Source organism: Camelina sativa, chromosome 6 (assembly GCF_030686135.1).
Source record: "Camelina sativa cultivar CO46 ecotype springtype chromosome 6, ASM3068613v1".
NCBI lineage: Eukaryota > Viridiplantae > Streptophyta > Magnoliopsida > Brassicales > Brassicaceae > Camelina > Camelina sativa.
Window position 1 is genome coordinate 20533770 of NC_141885.1, and position 26505 is coordinate 20560274.

Below are 26505 nucleotides of genomic sequence, written 5' to 3' on the forward strand. Positions count from 1 at the left end.
CTGACTTTTTTTTTTTTTGTTAAGCAGGGTTTTTTTTTCTCACTTTTTACAGTAGATACATAACATCATCAGCCGATCAACGACACATATATAATCGAAAAGAGTTATGTGGCTATCAGTTACACATATAAAACAAATATATAGTTAACATATTTTGAACTCATTGGTTGGTAAACTTGAATAATCATCTTTAAGAGTTAAGTAATATAATTAAAGAAATAATCTGCCGTATGAACTCGATCAGTGCTCACATGGCTATAATCGGTCGGTTCCCCTATATCCGCCTTTGTACTGTTATCAAGCATATCTCATTTTTATAGAAAAACGTCTGGTAATAACACTATTTTATTACTACGATTAATGTTTTCTTCAATTGATACTATTGCTACCTTTACTTTTTGTTCAAATAAACATCAATGTTCTTTGAACATAGATCTCAATTTGAATATTATATATATATATATATATATATATATATATATATATATATATACAGGTAGATTGAATGGAACTTAGAAAGACTCTTTATGAATAAAAACAAGAGACTATTGTGTGCTTCACGCAATTCAGGTAATACCGTTATAATAGGGAGACTAGAGCTGAACATGGATTGTTGATTAGGTATTAAGCTCTCATATACGAAATATAAATTTTAATTGGCTGTCATAAATGTTTACAAATTTTAACTAATTAGTCAGAGTACAAAGTTTTTGCCAAAAAAAAAAAAGTCCGAGTACAAAGCAATAAATTTTTAAAATACGTAAAGTTTAAGTGATTGCAACAGACAAAAAAAAAACTCTTTCAGATAAAACAAATTTTCCACAATTTTTTATCCATAGTAGATCTAATAAAAGAAAAACACATTTTTATACTTAGCATATCATTATAAGAACAACAAATTGATTCACAACAGACTGTTATTCGCCAAGAAAATATAACGATTCAGACTATGACTAACTTAATTTACTCTCTTAAGTCTTAACACTAATTAGTCCTCAACACTAACTTTAATAGAGTTAAACAGTTAAATACAGCAGCTGGCCATATATGCAAAATGTATAAAACTTTTGAAACCCTCGTGGATTATTTCCAATCATGCACCAAACCAAACTGATCATATATTATGTTCTAGAATAATTGTTCCTTGGAAAAGACGTCCAAAACAATATCATCATCTCAAATGTTTAATAAATTCAACAAAAAAAAAAAAAAGAAGTCATTATCACTTATAGATATTATTTATTTTTAAAAATTGTAAAACACATCAGCTACATCGTCAGCATCTTCCAACTTTTTTTGTTTTCTACGACCCTTTTAAAACCCTCGAAACAAGTCTCTGCAAAAAACTTCTCTCTCTCACCATAAACCAAATCACACACTTACATCATAAATCCTCTGTACATAACCCTAGAAGAAAAAGAAAATACGAAGATGGGTTTGATCAGCAAAGAAGAGATTAGCAAAACTAGAAGATACTCATCTTCTCTTTGGAGAGGAATCAAAACGATCTTTGTTCTCTTCACTATGTTTTTATCTTTCATCATCTTCTCTGCTCCGATCTTTCTCGCTGTCGCCGACGCTGTCCTCCCCTCCGCAATCCTCTCCTCATCCTCCCTCAACCGCCTTCCTCCTTCTAGTTTCCCGGCGACGATTTATTCTTATCTCAGCAACTACGATTTCAGATACTCTCTCATCGATATACCCCTCATCTCCATCATTAGATCTGCCATTATACTTTGTAAGTGAAAGTGAAACCCACTAAAGCTATTTGAGGAAACTTAACTTTGGTCTGTTTTCTAAATATGGAAACTACTCTGTTCTTGTTTTTGTTTTTTGATCTGAGAACTGAGAATTGCTCTGTTCTTGTTTAAGTTCGTTTTTTTGGGGTGAAATTATGATTTTTTTTCAAGAAAAAATAAGCTCTTGAAATTAGCATGTGCCTTAAATTTCTGCTAGATTTACGGGGATTTATTTCAATTTCCTAAAGAATATAAAAAAGCGAAAGAGTACTGTTTTGGTCTCATATAAACTTTTTTTCTTTTATAAGATTTATAATCGATTTTTTTTTATATATGTTTCTTGATGACAGGCGTATACGGGCTTTGTGACGGACCAAAGCTGTCGAGAGGACCATATTTGACAATAACGATGATTTGCTCGATATCTTCGTTGGTCTACGTATCGTTCAAGGCAGCGATTGTGTTCGGGGAGCCTGTGATCGGTGGATATTTCCGAACAGAGGAGATGACCCTTTTCGTATGTTCTTGGGTCTTAGCCATCGGTCACATCGTTGTAGCGTACCGAACAAGTTGTAGAGAGAGACGAAAACTCCTAGTCTTCAAAATCGACATCGAATCTGTAAGTGTTTTTTTGTTTGTTTTTCACTTTGAATTTTCTTATTCTATCAACTTTGAGCCGTTACAGCAGCTTTATTAGTATTATAACTATTAAAAGAGCCGTTACAGTAGCATTATTAGTATTAAAATACTAAAATTAGGCCGTATCAAAATTGATTAGTTTTCAAATCTAGTACTCCTACTAGTTGTTTAATATCTAAGATGCTGTTTATCTACCACTAATACAAAATCAGACTCGGTCAGAAATAGCATGTGACTCTAGATATATTATATAGTCAACGTTTTGAATTAATTTACACATTTTTTTTGGCACCAAGGGTTCTTGTAGTTTGTATGTGACTAGTAGGGTGGAAAATGACTAGTCAATTAAGAAGGTTTGATTTTTCACTCGCAACAAAATAAGTTTTTTTTTTGTATTTCGATTAGCACTTTCTTATGTATAAAAAACACTTTTTATTCAAACCTAATTAGATAGTGACGAATAATTAGTATATTAGTTGTATAGTAAGAATAAGAATAAATCACATTTTTTCCTCAAATGAAAAGAGTGAAACGGATGTTTCCGAGTGGGAACCGTGTGGGATATGAATAAGAATAATGATGGACGACTGCTTTAATATCTTCTTATTTTAATTTGAATTAAAATCTTTAGATAGTTAAAGTATTATTAAGACATGACAACGTCACTAACACCTAAGACAAGGCTCATGATTTTAAAATTTAATTCAAGGTTTTAATTTTTGTGTTTATTAAATTAAATTTGCAGGTTTCAGCTTGTAAAAATGTGTTTCCCAGATACCAAAAAATCCTTCAACAAGAGAGACTCAAATAGCTGCTAGCAATATTCGAAGTCCATCGTCGTCACTTGTCCATATAAAATATACTTGCCATACAGGCTACATGTATATAAATTATTATACGTATCAATGCAACATCTACTGGGTTTTGGTCTTCTTTCCATGTTTTCAGGTAACAAAATCCACCTCATCGTTTTTTTTTGTATTTATACTTTTATTATTTTTCATATGAAATATGATACGTACCAACTTGCATATTTTAATAACTTGATTATTAAATACGAAAGCAGCTTTAATTACTATCATTTTCGAACTGTGTTAGTCATATATAGTGGAGGTAACCAACTTGAGAATATTTGTAATGATAATGTTGTTTATTGTGTTTGTTTTTGGTTACAGAAAGGTCCAAAGGATAAATCTGTAAAGGAGGAAGGAACAGATAACGAATGGGGCTTAAATATATAACCCTATTGCTTTTCCATGTGAGACTACAAAAGACAACTCCAATGAATTGGCAGTTGTTACTATATTATAGATTTTAAATTAGGTATAGACACACACACAAAGAACATCATATTAGTTCTTATAAATGATCCACCGTTACACTTTTGTCCTTTTTGTTTGTTTGTATAAACTATATTTTCGTCGATGAGATAAGAAGCCGAAGGCATCTTTCTTCAGTTTCGCTCTATTTTTCTTTATACTTTAGAGAAAGAAAAAGAAAAAGAAAAATATGAACCGAGTGGATTTTCCAAATGACTAAAATGCTAGCTTCTTTTACTTTTGTGATGAATTCAAAATCTTATAGTTTCGAATTCTAATGTGACACAATACGTTTGACGACGAAGTCATTTGTTATAAACTTCAATTTGAACTTTAATCGGGGATTAAAATATTTCAAAGTACAAAACTTTTATGTAAACCAAAATAAACCGCGTAACTATTTCTTCCGGTAAGAGTTTTGTAAACCAAAACTTCCGTTCGCTACTTCGCTGAATGGGATTAGTCTATATAATTCACACATAGATGATAGATGAAAGTCAGAAACTCTTACCGGAAGAAATAGTTATGAGATAAAGATAGGGCGATAGCCTATAGTTGGAGGATTTGGTCCAAATCTCTGTAATCTATCTATATAGTCCATTAGAAGTATGGGGTCAAGGGTCATAAAACTGAACCAAACGAATTTACATCGACACAATCAATTTCTATCAAACCACATGTTTCGTGCTGACAACGACAAAAGGAGAACTTTAAATAGACTAACCTACCCTATCCTGAGGAGTAACTAGTGAGGACCAAAACAGTAAAAGGTTGGGAGACCACTCAAAACATGCGGTTAATGAGAATCCTGTAGGGTTTATCCGCAAAAATGTTTGGTTCATATATGTATATGTCTCGTTGGTTGTGGCAAGGTTGGTTCATATTAGCATGTTTAACTACAAACATTGTAAAACCAGATTCAGAATCTACAAAAATCTATGAATATTAATATATTATATATGCTAGCTAAATAAAAGTAAAAATAAAGAGGAGCCATTTGTTGTGTTTACATATCATATGATGATATGCATGTAGAGAATTAAATTTCTTCATTGTGATTCTTGATATAACCAAAAAAAAAAAAAAGAAGAAGATCAAAAAACTGTTAGGTTCGCCATTTTAGAGATAAAGAGTATATAAATACTCTGTTTCTTCTTCTTAGTGTATTCGAGACTTTCTTAGTCTTGTTCACGAGCTTGATCTCTACTACATATGACGTAACGTAATGTTCTATAGCGGATTGCCGGAAATATTGTGGCCCAGACGAAACATCGAGCGATCCAAATTCGTTTTTTTTTTGGTTTTGCTCTCATTTGACGTAACGTACGTTGTAATGTTTATTTGTATAACTAAGTGAAAAAGGATTTATTTAGGAATTTTGGTCGCCTGGTATATTGGATATTTGGTTGGATTCAAAGTATAATTTCCGTTTTTGAATAATATTTAAATCCACGTTTCTTGGTAATTTACATAACCTCCTCCAAAAAAGATCGAATAAGACCGAATCAAGTTCACAGTTTTTATACGCTACCGAGAAAATCTCCCATAGTCCAACTATTTTCCCCTCAATTTCCTTCTTCTCCCCACTATAACCCAAAAGAAGACTCGATTTAAGGGATTATTCGATTCACGTAATTAAGGATATAGTTACTTTTTGAATCAAAGATGGGTAGGGTGTTTATGGTGGATCTGATAGGGAACATCTACATCTGCAAACACTGTAAGACTCATCTTTCTACGGAGCAAGACATCATTTCCAAGGTTTGATCTTTTCAATCCTCCATGATCTCGTTGTCTTTTTTTTTTATTGATCGTAAATCTGATTGTAGACTCTTGGATAAATTAGCACCTTTGTTCCATGATCATGTGTAAAATCAAATTAGTATATTGTGATCCTCTTTATGATCCGATCATTTGCATCATGAGTTGTTAATTATATTTCATATCTATGGGATGGTCTCTTGAGCGCTATGACAACAAGCTCGTATTTAAAATATATATCTATATAGTAGTGACTTTTAAAAACTTGTGCAGACTTTTCAATGCAAGCATGGAAGAGCTTATCTCTTCAACAACGTGTAAGTCTTTCTGATTTCATGACCACTTGTAATTTATCTAACTCTTAAGACGTTAGACAAGATATATTTATCCTTGATTAATGTTTTTAACATTGTGTATTTTTTTTTTCGTTTTAGTGTAAACATCTCGGTTGGAGAGAAAGAAGACAGAATGATGATAACTGGAATGCATACCGTAGTTGACATTTTTTGTGTTGGTTGTGGATCAAATGTTGGGTGGAAATACGTAAGACAACTTTATAAATAGTGTGCAAACATAAATAATACATATGTTTGATTGCGTTTGTACCATGGAGTTGAGTTAAACTTTATCTTTTGTTGTTGTTGTGTGTTTATGAATTCAGGAGTTTGCACATGATAAGAGCCAAAAGTACAAGGAAGGAAAATCTGTTCTTGAATTGTGAGAATATTTTCTTGATTTTCCCAATCACATCACATTTCAAAGTTCCAACATAAACACAAAATTTTGGTTTTAAGAATGTATTTGATCTCAAATGTTTACCTTTTGTTTTGTAACAGATATAAGATTTCGGGTCCTCATGATAGCAACGACTTGGCTAGCGATGAAGATGAATGATGCTTGAGCTCTTTTCTTCTCTATCTCTCTCTCAGATTTATTTTAAAATTGTACATTCTTCGACCTTAGATTTTAATTCCTTTTGGTTGGCATAGGGGAAGACCGGTTTAATAATAGGGGTCTTATTTTGAGTTTTTTCAATAATGAATAAAAAATGCGATCACTAGTGAATTTTTAATGTTTAATCCCATTTAACACAATTAGTAGACGTCAAAAAAAAACCCGGAGAGCAGAGATGGTTGTTTTTACATCTCTCTTAATAATGTCAAATTATTAAGGCCCACTACTATCTAATGACTCGGATCAACAATTGCTGCTACTTGTTAAACTAGAAAATCTTTTTTAACTCCTCTAAACCTAAAGTTCCCAATTGAGCCACCATCGAGCAGAAAGAAAAGCAATCGTCGATACTAAGGACAGAGAAAGTCATCAAGAGCAATCATTCAGAGAAAGTCATCAAGAACAACAGAAACATAAGAGTGCAATAGCAAGAGACAGAGTTATAGATCAGAAAGAAAAGCAATCGATACTAAAGCAAAGAGAAATGCTAGCAAGAGACAGAGTTTCTCAATGACAAAAGAGGCTTCTCAATGAGCAAAATGAGATCAGAGTACTTGGATCCTGGCCAAGGGAGAAGCAATACCCTGAGTGGCTCCAAGTTGATGTTGGATGAAGTTGATGTTGGATGGTAAGCCTCTTAGATGCAGAAGAAGCAATGAGATCAGCAAGCTGGGGCATTTTCTTCAAGAAATGCTTGATGTAGTTGAGAAACTTGCTTCATCAGCATCAGCTTCGTTATCATGTTCAAAAATCTTAACCATCTTCACTGGGGATGTTGATAAGCAAGAAACCATGAAGCAAACCAAACTGCAACAGTGGATACTTTCTACCAACATCATCAGAATAATCCAAGTAGAGAAGATTTGGAGTGTCAAAGGAGACGCTCAGCGGACATCTGTCACGGTCGGCTTCACCCTCGTCATTGTAAGAGAACTTGAACACCTGGAGAGTTGGGCTAGACACAGTGCAGGATTCCCATCTGAACCACTCAATATCGTGCATTACCAACTTCTCAAGCTTAGGACAACCAGAGACAATGTTGGCAAACCTAGCTCCAGCAACTACCTCTTGACCAAAGGAGATAGAATCAGAGTAGAGTGACTTCAGATTAGGAAGATGAACAACCAGACCTTCAAGAGGGATGATGTGGAAGTTGGAAGATGAGATCTTCAGCTTAACAAGATTCTCAGACTGGAAAATCCCTCCAGAATCTCATAGTCTTCAGCACCTACCAGCTCAAAGAGTCCTAACTTCAGATTCTTGACATTTCTCTCTGTGCATACAAGATCCAAGCGGTAAGATGGTCGTCCTCAATCTCTCTAAGAACGGTGAGAGAAAATTTCTCAAGAGGAAACTGATCTCCACGGACAGCTATGACATGATTCACAAATTCCACGAACCTATCTACATTCGCTCCCTGAGGAAACCTAAATTTCAACTTAGAGATCGAGTGATACCGTTCACGCCATCCACGGGAGAGAACAGAAGTAGACACGGCATCCTTTGTCCGCAAGGATGACAAGATACTCTGAAGAATTTCATTTGGTAGAATACTTAGTCGATCTCTGTGTGCCATCGAAACAACCTGAGACAACAACAACAACAACAACGAGTGAGGGTTTTGAAATCGAAATCGACACAAAGAACAACGAGTGTGAGGGTTTTGAAATCGAAATCGACACAAAGAAGCAGGAAAACCAAACTGGACAAGAGGGATTGACAAAGAAGAAAGCAAACCTCTGTGGAATCTTCTCACGAAAACAGTAACAGCCTGAGATTGATCTTGAATCCTGAGAGAAATGTGGGAAGCGACTTGGTAAAGTGAAATTTGGTAAAGTAACAACGAGACTTGTAGGGTTTTCTTTTCCTTCTTTGTTGTTCATTAATCATCCGCTGTTACATTAATTAATGATCTTCATCATCACTAACCAAATTATCCCATTAGCAAACCTGTGGCTCTGAGCGAACACTTAGTGATAACTAAAAAAATCACATCGGACGGTTGGAGTTTTCGACCATGATCGAACGGCTCGGGACCTTTACTGAGTGATGCGGACAATGCAAATTGACTTAAGTCTCCCTCCATTTGACCTTAATTTCTTCTCTACTCTTTCTCCCAATCCGACGTCGGTCCGACGCTATATTATATTCATCCAACGGTTGAACTCTTCTTTTAAAGACACAATTTTTTTTACAACCTTTCAAAGCATAATTAAGCTCAATAAAAATAAAAATTTCAAATAAACTATATTCAAATACATATAAAATTCAAATAAACTATATTCAAATACATATAAAATTCAAATAAACTATATTCTATACAAACAAAATTTAAATTCCTGTATAAACTCTATCAAATCTATATGTTGTAAAATCAATAACTAAATATCTATCTTAGCTAAACCAGCACGATATGCAATTCCCATGCTCCCAGCAGTACGTACTCTCTTGGAAACAGTTAATAGACTCTGTTAACCTTTTTTCTTATTAATAAAAAACGATCAGTTTGACGACAAAAATATAATAAACATATATATATCAATCCTTGGCTAAACCACAAAAAGAAAAAACAATGCTCTTTGTTTTTAAAGAATATAGGTACGTACCATGCATGCGCCCAAAATTATATACTAAATGGATAGTTTTCTCAACATATCGTCGCATATGTATCAAACACGTACAATTAAATAAAGATACATAATTTTATAGATCGCCATGGCTATTTAATTTGATATATAACTCGGGTATAATTAATGCCTTCTTCCGTGATCATATCTCCGACCAAAAACCAAAAATATCTCTTTTGGTCTATGTCTTAATTATTAGCTCTCTCACTTGTTCGAGCTAAGAACCGGCCGATCTTGGACGTCTGTTTCGGGCAAAATATCTTGTGGTTGCCATGAAGCTTCTCCGGCTTAATTTTAGGCAAAAAGACTTCCAAAGATTTGTAGCTTCTTTTACCAAAAAAAGATTTGTAGCTTTCGAGCTTCTCTTTGTACTACTATATATGCAATAATGTAAATTATGTTGTATGATTTCTACTTCTTTTGTTTTTACTTTTTTAATGCTTTCAAATTTTGTTCCCTCGGTTTCGTATAATTTAGCTCACAAATATTTTTATTTCTATATCAAAAGATCCTTTGAGTTTAGTACCAAATCTTTATCTCTTCTCTTTCGGGAAGGTAAACCAGACAAAAGAGGTAAAAGGAAACTTTATATATCTCTCTTAATTTCAATATTGTTTCCTTTTAATGAAAATAAAGATCTCACACCATACATAAGTTTTTTTGTTCTCGCTAATATTTGTATCTACCTAGGGTTTCACAAAACAGTGATGAAAAGAGGGCGTGAAGAGAACACGAGCCACGAGACCTTACCATCGCGGACACGACTTCGTCTCGGTGGAGATATCAATGTACCTCTTGATCTAACGGTGGAGATACTCAAGAAACTTCCGGCTAAATCTCTAGTGAGGTTCCGATGTGTCTCGAAGCTGTGGTCATCGATTATCAGCAGCCGTAGAGACTTCATCGACTCGATCGTGACTCGTTCTTTAAATCAGCCTCCGCGTGATGCCTATATAATCTGCCACACGTTTCACGCAAAACTTTCTTAGCCTTTCCATATACTACTTGCCCTCGAAATACTGACAAAGAATTAGTATTACTCCCTGAACAATATCATCAATATCAATCTGTGCGTGGCTTGGTTTGTTGTTGGTCAAAGTCTCTTCCTTATGTGGTAGCTATATATAACCCTACCACAAGGCAGTCCTTTTACTTGCCGGAGTTGAAATCCAGACGACGAGGCACTTTCTTTTTCGGATACGATATATCCTCTCGAGAGTCAATACAAAGTATTGATCCTACCAACATTCGGCAGGGGTGAGAGTTGTCAAGTTTTCACATTGGGAGATCCCACAGCTAAGCAGTGGAGGAGCATCGAAGGCGTTGTTGGACCTCACTGTTGGTTGCGAGGTGTAGTTTGCATCAAAGGGTCTATCTGTTACCGAGAAGAGACTAAAAAATATCTATATGATATACCTATACATAATAGATTGATGCGTTTTGATGTTAGGTCCGAGAAATTTTATCATGTCGAGGCTCCAAAGTTACTGATGCTTTTGCATCAGAGTTCGACTCTGATTAACTACCAAGAGAAGGTAGGACTCATCAGTTGCAAGGACGCCGGCATGGAAATTTGAGTTATGGAAACACAAGGATGGTCTAAGTATTTCTTTTGTGAGATGGAGATGGAGGGTTTTCAAGAATGGCGTATCTCGGGTACTACTCGTGGTGGTGAAATCGTTTTTGTCAAGTCGACATACTTCTCTCATGACATGTTCCGTGTCTATTATTATGATCTGAAGCGCAACTGTATGAGATATATGTTGACTTCCAAAATTGTTATACGGAGGAAGGAAGCCGTGAGAGTTCTATCTGGACTTTTCCGGATCATGTCGAGAACACTATGAGTTTGCCGTTAGATTAGTAGTAGTTGAGAACTTTCCAATACTACTTTTGGTTCTTCTTTATTAATAAGTTTAAAATGTTACATATACATCCCTAATAATAATATAGCCTATTATAGAAAGAAAAAAAAGGGTCAGGCTTACATATCTTCTATTTTTTTGTTCTTTTTTTTTTGGTTACTTAAATAAATAGTCCATAAAATCAAAACACTAATACTAAGCGTTTTTTAAGTCTCTTTTTCTCATAATATAAGAGCTTCCAGTCATAATTATAGATTCCATCAATGAGTCTCAGTGTCAAACTTGTAGAAGAAGCGACTCGTTTTTCACGTTTTAAGTCATACACATGAACCAGTCCATTGTAACGTTCCTCCTCCTTCTCTCTCACCATTACACACTTGCCGTCGTAAGCGACTCGTTTTTCACGTTTTAGTAGGTTCGTGCTTCTTAGTTTTGGATTTGAGTCAATGAATCTGCAGCAACCCATCAAAGGTTTAGCCTTTACATTTACAGAGTAGCAGAAATATTTAAACATATGTACCCTCAAATTACTATAAATTTTTCAATATGACCCTTTTATAAAACAAATCTTCAAGATTGACCCAAAATTTGACGTGAACTAGACTATACTTCCAACTTTTTTTCAACGAATCATTATTCATTCGTACAAACTTTTGAAATATAGGTTTTTGAATTTCATTGTTGGTTATAGCAAGACAAAAATTTATTACTCAAGAAAAGAAGTTAATAAATAGTACCAGAGACATTATAGTAAAAGGAGGAGGCTTTTAGTTGTCTGAGTAATTGAGAGCGAGATCCCAGTAGTGAGCAACACCAGCATCCGTGAAAACTTTCGTGGCAGCAGATTCATTCAAGCACTCTTGTACATTAAACCTATGAAAACTCTGTTTCTCAACACTTCCTTGCCAAACCAACCAACACTTGTTTCCACCATTCTCTTCTTCCTTCTTCTCTGCCTCTTTCCAGTTTATTCTCTTCAGCATCAGCTTCTTGAATCTGTTTATTGATTTGCTTTTACGCTCAACCACAACAATCGTCTCAACTGTTGCTGGATCACCAAAAAGCTTCCTTTCTTTCTTCTCACGTTTCTCTGCAGGAGTTAGCTTCCTCGCAGTGTTCCTGTCAATGTGAGTCTGTTCACGCTCGGCATGTGCTGCGCGGATCTCTTTCTCAAGCTTGGTTGGGTCTTGGGTTGCTTCAGACGCAAGAAACTTCATTAGGTTGCTCAATTTCACCTTTGGTTTTGGTGGTTCAAGAGCAACCCTAGTCTAATCATCTCCTGTTTCTGCTTTTCTTTTGCCACACGCCTCAAGGTTCGCAGTTTCTTCTGTTCCTTCTTTGTCAGTTTAAGCAGCTGGTCAGGGATACAATATCTTTTTTTTTTTTTTGGTTACTTAAATAAATAGTCCATAAAATCAAAACACTAATACTAAGCGACTACAGTGAAATTAATCTCCATTGAAGCTTTCAAGCATTGGTTCTAATTTTTTTTTCTTTAATAATAGAATAATGCAAAGCAAAAGTTTAGATACAAATTAAATTCAACAAAATTTTGGTAGAACTTTGAAAACTCATAACTTGTAACATAAGCAAGTGAAAAACTCTTCTTCTTGATTTCCTTTGTCAATGCCAACAAACCAAAGATACAGAGAGATAAATATGTTAAAATTTTCAACTTGATATACTGTCAAGACATTAGTAGTACACAAAGCACAAAACCGATACAACAAGGGTCAAGCAGAGTTGCTTTCAAGATGCAGTCAGTGTTCTGTTCCTATGTGCTGTCAAAACCAAATATCCGGAAAACACCTGCAAAGAGATGCAAACAAAGCTTGTTGTTGTTGTTCATTTTCTTCATACTTGGGATTCTTGTCATCACCTGCATATGCTAGTAAATTGTATTTGGGATTCCACTCAACGCTATTCATGGCAGCACGACATGGAATCTGATACACCGTCTGCCCGGTTTGGATATGAAAGAACTTCAACAGTGCCTGATCAGAAGAGCATACAAACATAAGTTTCCAATAAGATCGTTTTCTGAAGTTTAACAATAAGGAAATCTGAGCTAGGGAATCGAGTGCAGGAAGGAACATAATTTAAAATTCTCACCAAGTCCAGTAGTCAAGAACAAAAAATCTCCTGGCATGTTCCAAGCAATGTCATTTACCTGTTACAAGAAGACGAAAGCTAAGAGAACATTCCATACGGCACCAGAAATTACTAACCTGCAGCATATTACAAACATTGAGAGATCAAGCAGCTTGTGAGCAAATAAAATCACACATTACTTTCAACATACTAACTAAAGAATACATATTAGAACGCAATTAGGCTTACCTATTTTCTTCCAGTTCTTTCCTTGAAAATGCTCAACAGGTCATAATAAGCATAGCACAATGCTACAAACTGAAAACAAAGGCAATTCGCCAAACAAAGACGGCTTTATATTATGAGATTGGACATAAACGCATTACACTTACCTAATAACCCAACTAGCAAGCAAGCATTTATCACAGATTAGACATTTACCTAATAACCAAACTAGCAAGCAAGCATTTACCTAATAACCAAACTAGCAAGCAAGCATTTACCTAATAACCAAACTAGAACAAACATTTATCTAATCTACAACTTACAACCACTTATCAGAGCAGAAACACAAAGAAATAAATCATAATAGCAAAAACAAAAGTTTGTGTGTTTACCTTGCTTCATTGGTAAAACGCCATCCGCATTTCTCCAATAGTGTGTTCAGTCCATTAACCTCAGCAAAAACAGAGATAAAAAAAAAAATCGAATTAGCAATAAAACAGAGATAAAGACAACTTATTGGTTCAAGCAAATAACAGAGATAGACAATACATTGATCATAACAGAAGAGAAAACAAAACATTGATCATAAACAGTCAAGTTGAAAAGAACCGATTCAATTTTAATAGAACACAAACAGAAGAGAACACAAACATTAATCATAAACACAAACTGATTCAACTAACTGAAACACAAACAAACTAATTCAAGAAACTGAAACACAAACACAAACAAACTAAATTGAAACACAAAGTTAAACAAGAAACATATAAAAACAGTCAATAATTGATGCATAAAACCGATTCAATCATTCCTTCAAAGAAAAAATTACATCCCTAACCACCGGGTCACTTTAATAATGTCGACAATGGCTACTATCAATCGGACTTAGTGAACATCGCATTTGAATGATTTACTTTTTTTCTTTGAATCTCGGTCTCTTGTTCATTCGGATGAAGTTTAAAAAAATCAGACAGAGATACAAAAGAAAGAAAACTTGTAGACGATATTACAAAGAAACTTCTCCACTAGCAAAAATAATGACTTTTCCTTTGGGCTCTCCACTATCTTGTCCCTGCGCTTCGATCTTGCGCACTACTTCCATGCCAGACAATACCTTCCCAAACACAACGTGATGTCCGTCCAACCTTTCCCAAAACAGAAATAACTCATTGTCACATTATTGTCGAACACAGTATCAAAACTAAGATTGAAGATTCTGGAGACAAGAAAACAAATCTTCAGGCCTGCTTACCAACTCGTGGTGACTGTTGTGATGAAGAACTGTGAACCGTTAGAATCTGTTCCTGAGTTTGCCATTGATAAAATTCCTGAAATCCATTTGCAGGCTCAACCCGTAAGTCTTTCCTTGAGTATGTATTGAGTTTATTAGTCATAAGAGATAGAGCCAATATGATACCTGGCCCAGTGTGTTTGAGTTTAAAGTTCTCATCTGCAAATTTATGGCCATAGATCGACTCTCCACCTCGCCCATCGCCTCGTGTAAAATCTCCACCCTGAATCATGAAGCCAGGAATGATCCTATGGAAGATGCTTCCTTTGAAATAAAGAGGTTTCCCCATGTTTCCAACTCCTTTCTCTCCTGCACCGGGAGGATAAACTTGAAACCAAATTAAAGAGTCTCTTGGCTCAGAACTCAGAAGAAGGCATGATTGAAAAACTAAAGATCAGGAGTTTTAAAGGGGAAACAAAAGGTTACTTGGCTACCCGTGCAAAGTGCTCGAAAGTTCTCTGCAAAAGAAACCGAGGATTCAGTAAGAAACAACTCAAGGATAGGTAGACAAGACAATTTGAAGGTTTGGTCAACCTAAATTAAAAATATTTACCTGCAGTTTTAGGAACTATCTTCCCAAACAGACCGATGAGAATGCGTCCTGTACATGACAAGATGCAAATGTTACTATAAACTCTATTTGCATGGGCTGCAGAAAGTTTCTAAAGCTTCAAACCAAGAGGTACAGTACCACCTTAACTGACCTACATCACTATCTAATTCTAAGACTAATGTTTTCATATACACAATGCATCCACTTATAAGATCAAGCAACCGAGCTAATTCCGGAATTTGAAACATCCTCAATCAACAATTTGCATCAAAACAATCAAATAGACCCAAATTCACATATAAAAATCAAAACTTTTAAAATTCAAATTCCAACTTGAAATAGAAAAAGATGGAAACTTGTTTACCTGCTGGTGAACCATTGATCTGAATGTCAAAGTAAACTTTGTGCGTGACTCCTTCTAAATCCTCTCCCACCTCAAAAATCTCAAAAACCCCCAAATTAGAAAACCCTGAATCAAAACTTTATAGACCAAACAAGGCAATGAGTTCCGACCTCACCTGATTGAGCTTAGAATCAACAATCTGCTGCTCACTGACACTAGGATCCGCAACATCAGTCAATTTAATCTAAGAAGCCAAAATTTAATATTGAAGCCATAAACGTAAGTCATCCATAGTTACCCAGATCAAGAAACTATTAAAAAGAAGAATATCAAATTAACCTGAATGAGAGCAAGTGTGACGAAGAGGACGAGGATCCATAAGAGAGTAAGAGAAACCAATTTAGTCGCCGTAATCGCCATAATCGTACGAATCAAAGTAGGTTCGTGCTTCTTAGTTTTGGATTTGAGTCAATGAATCTGCAGCAACGCCATCAAAGGCTTAGCCTTTACGTTTACAGAGTAGCAGAAATATTTAAACATATGTACCCTCAAATTACTAGAAATTTTTCAATATGACCCTTTAATAAAACAACCGTCAAAATAGGCCCCAAAATTTGACGTGAACTAGACTATACTTCCAACTTTTTTAACGAATCATTATTTATTAGAATAACTTTTGAGTTTTGAAATATAGGTTTTGAATTTCATTGTTGGTTAGAGCAAGACAAAAACTTATTACTCAAGAAAAGAAGTTAATAAATAGTACCAGAGACGTTATAGCTAGCCAAAGGAGGAGGATTTTAGTCGTCTATGTAATTGAGAGCGAGATCCCAGTAATGAGCAACACCAGCATCCGTGAAAACTTTCTTGGCAGCAGATTGGGTCAAGCACTCTTGTACATCAAACCTATGAAAACTCGGTTTCTCAACACGTCCTTGCCACACCAGCCAACACTTGTTTCCATCATTCTCCTCTTCTTCCTTCTTCTCTGCCTCTTTCCAGTTTATTCGGTTGAGCATCAGCTTCTTGTATTTATTTATTGATTTGCTTTTACCCTCAACCACAACAACACTCATTCCCTCCGTCATCACACTACACCCTGTTAATATGTTCTGTTTTGCATTCTTCTCCACTTTGAACCTTGTTTTGGGATGCGACAGCTTCTTGTTGAGCTTGTACACCGACACAATCGTCTCAACTGTTTCTGGATCGCCAAAGAGCTTTCTTGCTTTCTTCTCACGTTTCTCAGCAGGAGTTAGCTTCCTCGCAATGTTCCTGTCAATGTGAGCCTGTTCACGCTCGGCATGTGCTGTGCGGATCTCTTTCTCAAGCTTGGTTGGGTCTTGGGTTGCTTCAGCCGCAAGAACCTTCATTAGGTTGCTCAATTTCACCTTTGGTTTTGGTGGTTCAAGAGCAACCCTAGTCTAATCATCTCCTGTTTCTTCTTTTCTTTTGCCACACGCCTCAGGGTTCGCAGTTTCTTCTGTTCCTTCTTTGTCAGTTTAAGCAGCTGGGGAGGTGGAGACGCTGCCTCTGCAGGTGGCTCTAGGGGAAATGGATGCTCAATGTTACTAGTAATTTTTTGTATCTTGAGATGGCTTTCAGTAATGGCGTCATTGATGAGGATATTTGGATCCGACAATAACTCAGTAATGGTGTCATTGGTGAGGATCTCTGCATCCCACCACTCAACATGATCTGGGATTGGCATTGGCTCCTCGAGCTTCTCTATTCTTGGGACACGTCCAGATGATTCTATCAAGTTTGGATTCATATCATCATCCTTTGCCTTTTTCGGATGTGCTTGCTTCACCTTGAAACTCATACGTTTAGGTCTCAAGATCTTGTTTTTATCAATATCGATCCTTGGATCATAATGGTGGGGGTTTTCTTGTGGATCTACTTCCAGTTCCAGTTGAGGTTTAAGAATATGCAAAGCATCGTTCTTGTGTTTGTTGATGTCAACCTTCAATGTAATAAGATGGCTTGGTTTAGTCACACTACTAATCACATGTCCATGTTCATCTATCTCTCTTCCAAGTGAATCCACACGTAGAACATGAACATGGGCCTCCTTGGTCGGTTTATGCCCAACAACGTTCTCTGTCGGAACAAATTGACGCATAGAAGCTGCCTGCTCCTGAGCTCGCTTAATAGCTTCAGAGATTACACTAGAAGCTTCCAGTGCAAGAGAAACGGAACCCTCACTGACTTGATCAGCGGCCACATCTTCAAATCTGCTCTTCTCATCACCAGAAAGTCTAGATATCTTGTTTTGTGCCCTAGCCTCATTATATTCCTCTCTATCTTTCCTCTTACTCATCGGTTGTTTGTCCTTACTTCCTTGGTGAGACCTCTCATGATGCTTAGTCCTATCTCTTTCATCGTCTCGTCGAGGACCACGATCGTCTCGGATGCTCCTGTTAGAGTATCTCTCCTTCATCTTATTCTTATCCATGACGAGACGGTTTAGGGAAATTATGAAACGAACGTGAACAAAGGTATTGTTGTTCATCTATATATAGATATATAGATAATACATACATCAATATTGTTGATCCTAAGTACTCCACCAGGAATTGGAAACTTATCTACTTAATCGTTAGAAAAAGTGAAGTGTCCGTACACTTTTCAAATTCTCCCAGGCACCAAAACCGAGGTGAAGGAGGATGGCTTTTACCCAAATCTCACCTACTGCTCTCCGCCAATAGCAATTCTCAAGCTGCTTTATCCGTTGGTTCTTCCCCGCTCACAGCAGCATCTCCACAGATCTCCCCATTGATGAAGCTCTCATCCCTCAACCAAGGAACCTTGCTTGTGCATTTACTCTTCATTTGATCGGTACTCTACTCTCAAACTCTGTTTTCTTCCTCTTGCATTTACTCCCATAACCTTTTTAAGCCCAAAAGTGTTTGCAACAACTGTTTTTCTTGCCTCCCTTGCCTCCCAACCTAAACCCTTAACTGATGTCCTACTTATTATACCTCCACCATGTCAACTCGTATCTCTTACCATCAAAAGGGTAAAGAACCTGTTAGAGGTTTCTCCCCTCCACCACATAAACGGGTGAAAGCCCCAGAAATAGATACTTCAGATCTCATACAGGAAAATGCCCTAACCCTCATCGGACGTTTGACGAACCCCTCCATCCAGCGCATGTGGGCTCTTTTCCCTTTCCTTATCAACAGATAGAACCTGCGAGGTAAAGTCTCGGGGTCAGATCTCGGACAGGGTTGCTTTCAATTCAAATTTGAAAGAGAGGAGGACTTACACCAAGTTATGGCTAACAGACCTTACCATTTTGACCAATGGATGCTTATTCTTCAGAAATGGGAACCAATTATTTCATCCACTTTCCCTGCACTTGAAATGCTCCAATCTATTGGTGAGGTGCTGGGGGAAATTCTGGACTGGGAAATCACCTCATCCACTATCCACCTTAAAGTCCTCATTAATGGTCTTGAACCTATTACAAAGGAGACAATCGTTGAGTTCGCTGATGATAATGAGGTTGTAGTTAACCTTGAATACTAAAACCTAAAAAACTATTGTTCTCATTGCCTAAGACTGTCACACGAAAGAAGCAAGTGCCTTGGCCTCAAAGTAAATGAAGAACCTTTACCTCCACCACGTAACCTCCACTTTATCCCTCCAGCTCAACACTCTGCGTCGAGAAACTACTACACCCCCAAAGATAATTTTTTACCCCCCAAGAATCAGAACGATAGCACAGAAAGGAGTTTCTTACCTGATACAAACCCAAATCCCAGGAAAAGGTCTTTTGTCAACCTTAGAGGTGAAGACAGATCTTTCTCGGAGACTAGATCTTACCCTTTCAAACAAAAAGATTTCGAGGAAGTCAGGCAAAAGTCTAGAACCCGACGATCCCCACCTTACGCTTTGGAAATCTCTGCACAGGGTCACAGAGGATCGGGTCTCCCTCACCACCCTGTACGCTCTGCCCGCAGCCTCCAATGGAGAGAAAAATCATCCTCAACTGCAAATATACAGGGGGACCCCTCTGTATCCTCCAGAACAAGACAACCACCATTGGAGCGTGAAGTGATTAGCCCGGATCCCACCACCCCACCACCAAGGACAGACAGATAACCACCCTATCAATCACCAGTTGTCCCACCCCCTATTGAAGGAACCCAACATAGAGACCAAATTCTTGAAGAACTTCGAGAGGTTACCATACAATACATATCCTGCCCGGAACCCTCTGAAAGCGCTGCTCGAAAAATGAGAGTATTGCAAAGCGACACTGACAACCACATGGAAACAACCGCTGACTCTATCATTGCCTTCCAAAGTACTCAAGCTACAAATCACTGTCTGGCTCAGATGACAAACGAACATGCTCTCCCTCCCACGGTACAAACAAACCCTGTTCAAAATAGTCGAGGAAAAGATACGGGGGGACCAAGCAAACGTGGGAGAGGACGCCCCCTGCTGCAAAACAAACAACAAAACCAACACAGAAACTCTTAGGAGCAAGAACACAAAAAAGGAACCTTACACAAGGTTCACCTCGAAAGCCAACTGGGAATAAAGGTTCGGAAAAAGCAGGCCCATCCAGACCAAATCAAAGGAAACAATCAAAAGCTTCCCCAAAAAGGAAATATCAGGGAGCTAGACCTCAAACTTCAAACCCGGACCACCACTTGACTGATAATCTACCTCGCTTGTCTCCACAGCAACCGTCCTCATCATGTCCACCAACTATTTCCTTAATCCCTGCAATGAAGAAGAAGATAGCGGATTTTCAGAATCCCCCAACTCCTTTTCCTTAAGGATGGTGAGCTGGAATTGTTGTGGGTTGGGGAACCCCATGACAATCCAGCGGATCAGGGAGATACGAAAGAGTATCTTCCCAGACCTTCTGTTCCTCATGGAGACAAAAAATACAAATGAATCGGTACTTCAGTCTCTACAGTGGTTAGACTACCCTTTCAATCACCTAGTACCATCTACCTCACCTGGGGCAGGTGGGTTAGCACTTTTCTGGAAACAGAACACTGAAGTTGAAATCCTCCATTCATGCCCTCACTATATTGATACAAATATTAAAGCCAAAGGAAAGTCGTTTTTTGTTACCTTTCTATACCGAAAACCTGATAGATCAAAAAGAGTGGAAGTTTGGAATCGCCTCCAGGAGTACTCAAATGAAAGATCTTCCCCCTAGATTATCACAAGAGATTTTAATGATATTGTTCACCAATCAAAAAAGGTGGGAGGACCACAACGTCCAGAAAGCTCTTTCTCGGACCTCGGATCCTTTATGTCCATCAATGATCTTTATGACCTCTAGCATTCTGGAAACTGTCTATCCTGGCGAGGTAAGAGACATACACACTTAGTCAAATGCATGTTAGATAGAGCCATGGCTAATAGTGAATGGATCCTAGCCTATCCTTCTGGAAGAAGCGAGTATCTCCGTTTTGAAGGATCCGATCACAGACCACTAGTCACCTCTTTTGATCCAAAAAAGAAAAAACAACTTGGCTTGTTCAGGTTTGATAGGAGATTACGAGAGAACCCAGAAGTTAAAAAGCTAGTGTTCGAGGCCTGGAACGCTTCCCCCCACCAATGTGTTGAATCCCGCCTTAGATCCTGTAGAAACTATATCATAAAATGGAGTAAACATCAACTTTTGAATAGCCAGAAGGAAATTCTCAATCTTCGTGACCAGTTGGAGGAAGCCATGTCTGATGACACGGCACCACAGGAAACCATTGACTGTTTAAACAAGGAGCTTATATCTACTTATCAAAAGGAGGAAGCCTTCTGGAAGCAAAGAAGCCGCAACCTGTGGCTGACACTTGGAGATAAAAACACCGGATTTTTCCATGCAACAACAAAATCTCGCAATGCAATGAACAATATCTATGTTATTGAAGGACATGATGGTATACCAGTATATGAGGAAAAGGAGATATCTGACACTATTTCCAATTATTTTCAGAATATGTTTAAATCAGAACCTGGTACAAGACGTGCGGTTATAGAAGCAGGAATTTCCCCTTGTATCATTGATAAAATGAACAACAAGCTCACTGCCATGCCCTCAACTATCGAAGTGAAAAATGCATGCTTCTCCATACATGCAGACAAAGCACCAAGCCCTGATGGCTTCTCAGCAAGCTTTTTCCAAGGAAACTAGGATATAATGGGACCTCAGATCACATCAGAAATTCAAGCTTTCTTCACCTCTGGCTCCTTACCCCTGAAAATAAACACCACACATGTTAGACTTATTCCTAAGATCATAAACCCAAAGAAAGTCTCAGATTATAGACCAATAGCCCTCTGCTCTGTGTACTAAAGATCCTCGCAAAAAGGCTACAACCCATTTTACACTTTTGCATATCGGAGAATCAATCTGCTTTCGTCCCGCAGCGAGCCATAGCTGATAATGTGTTGATCACACACAAAGCCTTACACTACCTGAAAACCTCTAAAGCAAAGAAGAAATGCTTTATGGCCGTTAAAACCGATATGAGCAAGGCCTATGATCAAATTGAGTGGAGCTTTATTAAAGAGATCATGGTGAGAATGGGCTTCCACCAAACATGGATCCAAGGGATCATGCAATACATCCTATTTTTTGAATGGATAGGCATGTGGATCAGTTATCCTTGAGAGAGGTATCCGACAAGGGGACCCTCTCTCCCTATACCTTTTCATAATCTGCAGTGAGGTATTATCTGGTCTATGTTCCAAAGCACAAGCCGGAGGCAGTTTGCTTGGCCTAAGAGTAGCGTCAGGCAGCCCTAGAGTCAATCATCTCTTGTTTGCTGATGACACGATGTTTTTCTGCTTATCTGATCCTCAGAGTTGCTCAAAACTGAAAAGTATCCTACACATGTATGAGCAAGCTTCTGGTCAACAAATCAACCAAACAAAATCCTCAATCACCTTTGCGGCTAAGACTCTAGAAGCATCTAAAGAAATAGCAAAGAGAATCCTAGGGATACAAAAAGAAGGAGGGCAAGGAAAGTACTTGGGACTGCCTGAGCTATTTGGTCGCAAGAAAAAGGACCTCTTCAGTATGATAGTGGATAAGATATAGCAGAAAGCTTTAAACTGGTCTTCCAGGTTCCTCTCATCTGCGGGAAAATTGGTCATGTTGAAATCGGTTTTAGCAGCTATGCCCACATACTCCATGTCGTGCTTTAAACTACCAAATAATCTCTGCAAAAGAATTCAATCTGCTTTAACTCGCTTTTGGTGGGACCATAACACAAAGAAGAAAAAGATGTGCTGGATCTCCTGGAAGAGGATGACGAAACCGTTCAGATTGGGAGGTTTGGGTTTCAGAGACATCACAGCTTTTAACGATGCTCTCCTAGCTAAAGTAAGTTGGCGGATCCTCACAGTCCCTAACTTCCTACTAGCAAGGGTCCTACTCGGTAAATACTGAGCTTTTTGGACAGTGTAGTACCAAACTCAGCATCACACGGCTGGAGGAGTATTTGCATTGGTCGAGATCTACTAAAACCTCATGTGGGTTACCTCATCGGCTCAGGTAGATCAGTACCCCTGTGGAAGAGCCCATGGCTATCTCTTGACACTCCCTCAATCCCAATGGGACCTCCATCTGAGGAATCACACTTGTGAACAGTCGCTGACCTCCTACTACCAGGCACAACCACTTGGAATATCGACCTTATCAAAAAAGTGCTCCCCGCGTATGAAACTGATATCCTAAAGCTTAAACCTAGCAAGAATGGTGCACCAGACAAGTGGGCATGGCTACCCGCCCAGGATGGAGTGTACACCACCAAATCAAGATATCACATAAACCATTCAGAGGAACCCCACCTCTCTCCCCCAAGTAATATCCAAAACCTAGACCCTTTCAACTGGCAACAGAATATCTGGAGTATCAAGACATCACATAAAATAAAACTCTTGATGTGGAAAATAGTTCAACAAGCCATCCCTATGGGAAGTAACCTTACTCATCGCAACATTTCGGAAAATGCTAGTTGCCCCCATTGCCAAGAGACTGAATATGAGCTCCATTTATTCTTCACTTGCCCCTTTGCGACAAAACTCTGGGATTTGGCCCCTTTCAGTAATAGTTTCTCACCCCAGTGATGACATCTGCGGCTGAAGGTATCAAGGTAGTAAATCAGTTAATTTTCCTACCTCCCACGGGTATTGGCGGTGGACCCCTAGCCCTATGGATCCTATGGGTTTTATGGACGACTAGCAATAAGCTCTTGTTTGACAAGGAACAAATCCTAGTGGAAGATGCTCTCCACCTAGCTATAACCAGGGCAAAAGAATGGCAACAAGTCCAATCCGGGAAAACTAATCAACACACCCTAACCAAGACCGCTCCTCCCCTACGTCAGACCCATCACAGCAATAACCTGATTACATGTTTTACAGATGCCTCTTGGAGTGCAGAGTCTAAAACAGGACTTGGATGGGCCTTCAAGGATCGGACTGGCCGTATCCTCTAACAAGGATCAGATCTAGTGGACAATGTCCACTCCCCTCTAATGGTCGAAGCGCTGGCAACTCTCACCGCGGTGGAAGTTGCAATTGCTTCGGGATTCACACACCTATCGTTTGCCTCGGACTCTCAATTGCTAGTCAAGGCCCTGAATTTTAAATTCCAATCGAAAGACCTTCACGGGATTCTCCACGACATCCTGGATCTATCTAGTTGCTTTAATTTCTGTAATTTCTTTTTCATTCCTCGAAACCAAAATCAGGTCACAGATAATCTTGCTAAGCAGGCCATACTCTTTTTTATGTAGATGAAACATTGTTTTATCAATATAAGAACTGGTTGACAAAAAGAAAAAAAAAATCTATTTAATCGTTTAATGATTAATTGTTTTCCTGAGCCTGTCTTTCCTTTTTCTTTAATCGTTTTCCCTCTTTCAATATAGTTTTCTTTATTTGCATTCCCTTATTACGTTATTAGTATAACGTGTGGTATGGATGATCAAAGAGCTCCACTTTTTCGAGTTTCAACCAATTAAAATACTTTTATAAATTATATTATAATTCTAATAAGTGTGGATTTTGGAAGCCTATAATAATATTTTAATTTTATAGAAAAGATAAATTTATATTAATAGAAAAGCTTAAGCCGTGCATAGCACGGGTTGTAATACAAGTATATATATTGTCTATGTAAAAAAAGAGAACACTACCCTAGTTTTGTTTAAGAAGAGCCTCTCGCTTATCGCCGGCTCCTTCAATCATCATCTCGATTCTCGACTGGTTTTTCCTGAATCTTCGTCATGCATACTCCTCTCCATTATAAAGTCTGGTCTCTGCTCTCCTGATCTGAATTGATCAGTTGCTTTACCTGAAACCCTAGATTTTCAATTCCCAGAAGACCGTAATCTTGTTCGACAAATCCACGAAGAATCGATGGGTAAGAATGAGTTACTAACCCATAAGGCGATTGCGAATCGAATCAAAGTCAAAGGTCTTCAAAAGCTTCGGTGGTATTGTCAGATGTGTCAGAAACAATGCCGAGACGAGAACGGATTCAAGTGTCATTGTATGAGCGAATCTCACCAGAGGCAAATGCAAGTCTTTGGCCAGAATCCCACTCGTGTCGTCGATGGTTACTCTGAAGAATTCGAGCGGACGTTTCTCGATCTGATGCGGCGGAGCCACCGTTTTTCTCGTGTCGCCGCCACTGTTGTCTACAATGAGTATATCAACGATAGGCACCACGTTCATATGAATTCCACGGAGTGGGCGACGTTAACTGAGTTCGTCAAGTATCTTGGAAAGAAAGGTAAGTGTAAGGTTGAAGAGACTCCTAAAGGTTGGTTTATTACTTATGTCGATAGAGATTCAGAGACTATGTTTAAGGAGAGATTGAAGAACAAGAGAGTTAAGAGTGATTTAGCTGAGGAGCAGAAACAAGAGAGGGAGATTCAGAAGCAGATTCAGAGAGCTGCTGTGAAATCGAATGCTGGTCGTGGTGAAGAAGTTGTTGAGGATAATGATGATGTGAAGAAGAAGAAGAAGAAGAAGAAGAAGAAAGATGAAGAATTGAAGTTGAAGAGTGGAGTTAAGGTTGGGTTTGCTCTTGGTGGATGGGTTAAACAGGTTGTTGCTACAGGTAAAGAGAGAGTCGTGTTTGAGGATGAAGGGAATGAGAAGGTGGTTGGGAGAGGGGAGAAGCGGAAGAGAAGCGGGGACTCGAAGGAGAATAAGAGATCAGCTTTGGATGAGTTGATGATGAAGGAGGAAGAGAAGCAGAAGGAGAGGATGAATCGTAAAGATTACTGGTTGTTCGAAGGGATCATTGTCAAGGTGATGAGTAAGGGATACTATAAGCAGAATAAAGGTGTTGTAAAGAAAGTGATTGATAAGTATGGTGGAGAGATCGAAATGCTTGATTCTAAGCATGTGCAGATAGTTTATCAGGAGGAGCTAGAGACGGTGCTTCCACATATAGGAGGGACAGTGAAGATATTGAATGGGGCATACCGTGGTTCGAATGCAAGGTTGTTGGGTTTGGATACAGAGAAGTTTTGTGCTCAAGTGCAGATCGAGAAAGGTGTCTATGATGGAAGAGTCATCGATTCCATTATCTACGAGGACATATGCAAACTTGCTTAGTTAAATCTTTAGATCATGTTGGGTTTTGAGATGCTTTGTATAGAATAGAGGATTTATTTAATTAATTATTTATTTATATAAATTTTTTTTAATTTAGTAATTCTTTTTAAAAAATATTTTAAAATAATATTTAATTATTATAAATAATATATTTATATAATCATTACAAGGAAAATAACATTTTTTATGTGTTTTGAATAAAAAACAAAATAGGTTTTGATATTCAAAAAATATTACCTCTCTCTTACTGATCTGTGAGTAGAAGTAATTGAGCAACGCGAGCTTGATTTGTCTAAGCTGACAATAGACACATACATGCTTTGGGAGTTGTGTTACGAAGCGTGTCCGAAACAATGTTGGCAAAGACAGATAAGGCTTGTGTGAGAGGATGGGTATTTAGAGCCGTAAACCGTGGGAAACGGACCCAAGGATACAAGATCGGGCTATACACTTAGTGCATCCTCTTGTTTTAATAGGTTTAACAAGT

The 26505-nt window shown here is 37.9% G+C and overlaps 3 protein-coding genes, 1 long non-coding RNA gene and 4 pseudogenes across 18 annotated transcripts; 5 read left to right on the forward strand and 3 right to left on the reverse strand.

Annotated features, from left to right (window-relative positions):
* Window positions 1-1218: 1218 nt before the first annotated feature.
* On the forward strand, window positions 1219-3834 carry LOC104791880 (uncharacterized). The gene is made up of 4 exons (XM_010517875.3): window positions 1219-1738; window positions 2090-2358; window positions 3124-3326; window positions 3554-3834. Exons 1-3 carry the CDS (start codon window positions 1432-1434, stop codon window positions 3187-3189), a joined length of 642 nt encoding a protein of 213 aa, XP_010516177.2. The 5' UTR covers window positions 1219-1431; the 3' UTR covers window positions 3190-3326; window positions 3554-3834.
* A 1335-nt stretch (window positions 3835-5169) lies between these two features.
* On the forward strand, window positions 5170-6530 carry LOC104791881 (protein yippee-like At3g55890). Of its 2 annotated transcripts, XM_010517877.3 has the most exons (5): window positions 5170-5458; window positions 5732-5775; window positions 5893-6001; window positions 6120-6175; window positions 6295-6530. In XM_010517877.3, the coding sequence occupies exons 1-5, from the start codon at window positions 5363-5365 to the stop codon at window positions 6350-6352; spliced, it is 363 nt and encodes a 120-aa protein (XP_010516179.2). In that variant the 5' UTR covers window positions 5170-5362; the 3' UTR covers window positions 6353-6530. The 2 variants fall into 2 exon arrangements, with proteins under 2 accessions (XP_010516179.2, XP_087309634.1); XM_087453508.1 differs by lacking the exon at window positions 6295-6530 and having other exon boundaries at window positions 5194-5458; window positions 6120-6179.
* Window positions 6531-6776: 246 nt separating this feature from the next.
* Window positions 6777-8358, reverse strand: LOC104791882 (uncharacterized). The gene is made up of 2 exons (XR_015559314.1): window positions 8150-8358; window positions 6777-7997 (listed from the first exon to the last, which is right to left on the reverse strand). It is a non-coding gene; the product is annotated as an uncharacterized LOC104791882 (long non-coding RNA).
* A 1388-nt stretch (window positions 8359-9746) lies between these two features.
* Window positions 9747-10903, forward strand: LOC109133350 (putative F-box protein At1g32420 pseudogene; annotated as a pseudogene).
* Window positions 10904-10917: 14 nt separating this feature from the next.
* On the reverse strand, window positions 10918-17850 carry LOC104699153 (protein RDM16 pseudogene; annotated as a pseudogene). The gene is made up of 3 exons (XR_015560444.1): window positions 16369-17850; window positions 11642-11865; window positions 10918-11356 (listed from the first exon to the last, which is right to left on the reverse strand). The product of XR_015560444.1 is annotated as a protein RDM16 pseudogene (transcript).
* On the reverse strand, window positions 12499-15962 carry LOC104791883 (peptidyl-prolyl cis-trans isomerase CYP21-2). 13 transcript variants are annotated; one of them, XM_087454177.1, is made up of 12 exons: window positions 15747-15910; window positions 15583-15651; window positions 15429-15507; window positions 15065-15112; window positions 14946-14969; window positions 14638-14838; window positions 14473-14548; window positions 13613-14365; window positions 13245-13313; window positions 13017-13074; window positions 12784-12898; window positions 12499-12713 (listed from the first exon to the last, which is right to left on the reverse strand). In XM_087454177.1, exons 1-8 carry the CDS (start codon window positions 15825-15827, stop codon window positions 14227-14229), a joined length of 717 nt encoding a protein of 238 aa, XP_087310303.1. In that variant the 5' UTR covers window positions 15828-15910; the 3' UTR covers window positions 12499-12713; window positions 12784-12898; window positions 13017-13074; window positions 13245-13313; window positions 13613-14226. The 13 variants fall into 13 exon arrangements, with proteins under 13 accessions (XP_087310303.1, XP_087310304.1, XP_087310300.1 ...); XM_087454178.1 differs by lacking the exon at window positions 13017-13074 and adding an exon at window positions 13075-13132; XM_087454174.1 differs by having other exon boundaries at window positions 13017-13132.
* A 548-nt stretch (window positions 17851-18398) lies between the features above and the next one.
* On the forward strand, window positions 18399-23884 carry LOC147942855 (uncharacterized; annotated as a pseudogene).
* Window positions 23885-24692: 808 nt separating this feature from the next.
* On the forward strand, window positions 24693-26107 carry LOC147942856 (KIN17-like protein pseudogene; annotated as a pseudogene).
* The last annotated feature ends 398 nt before the right edge of the window (window positions 26108-26505 follow it).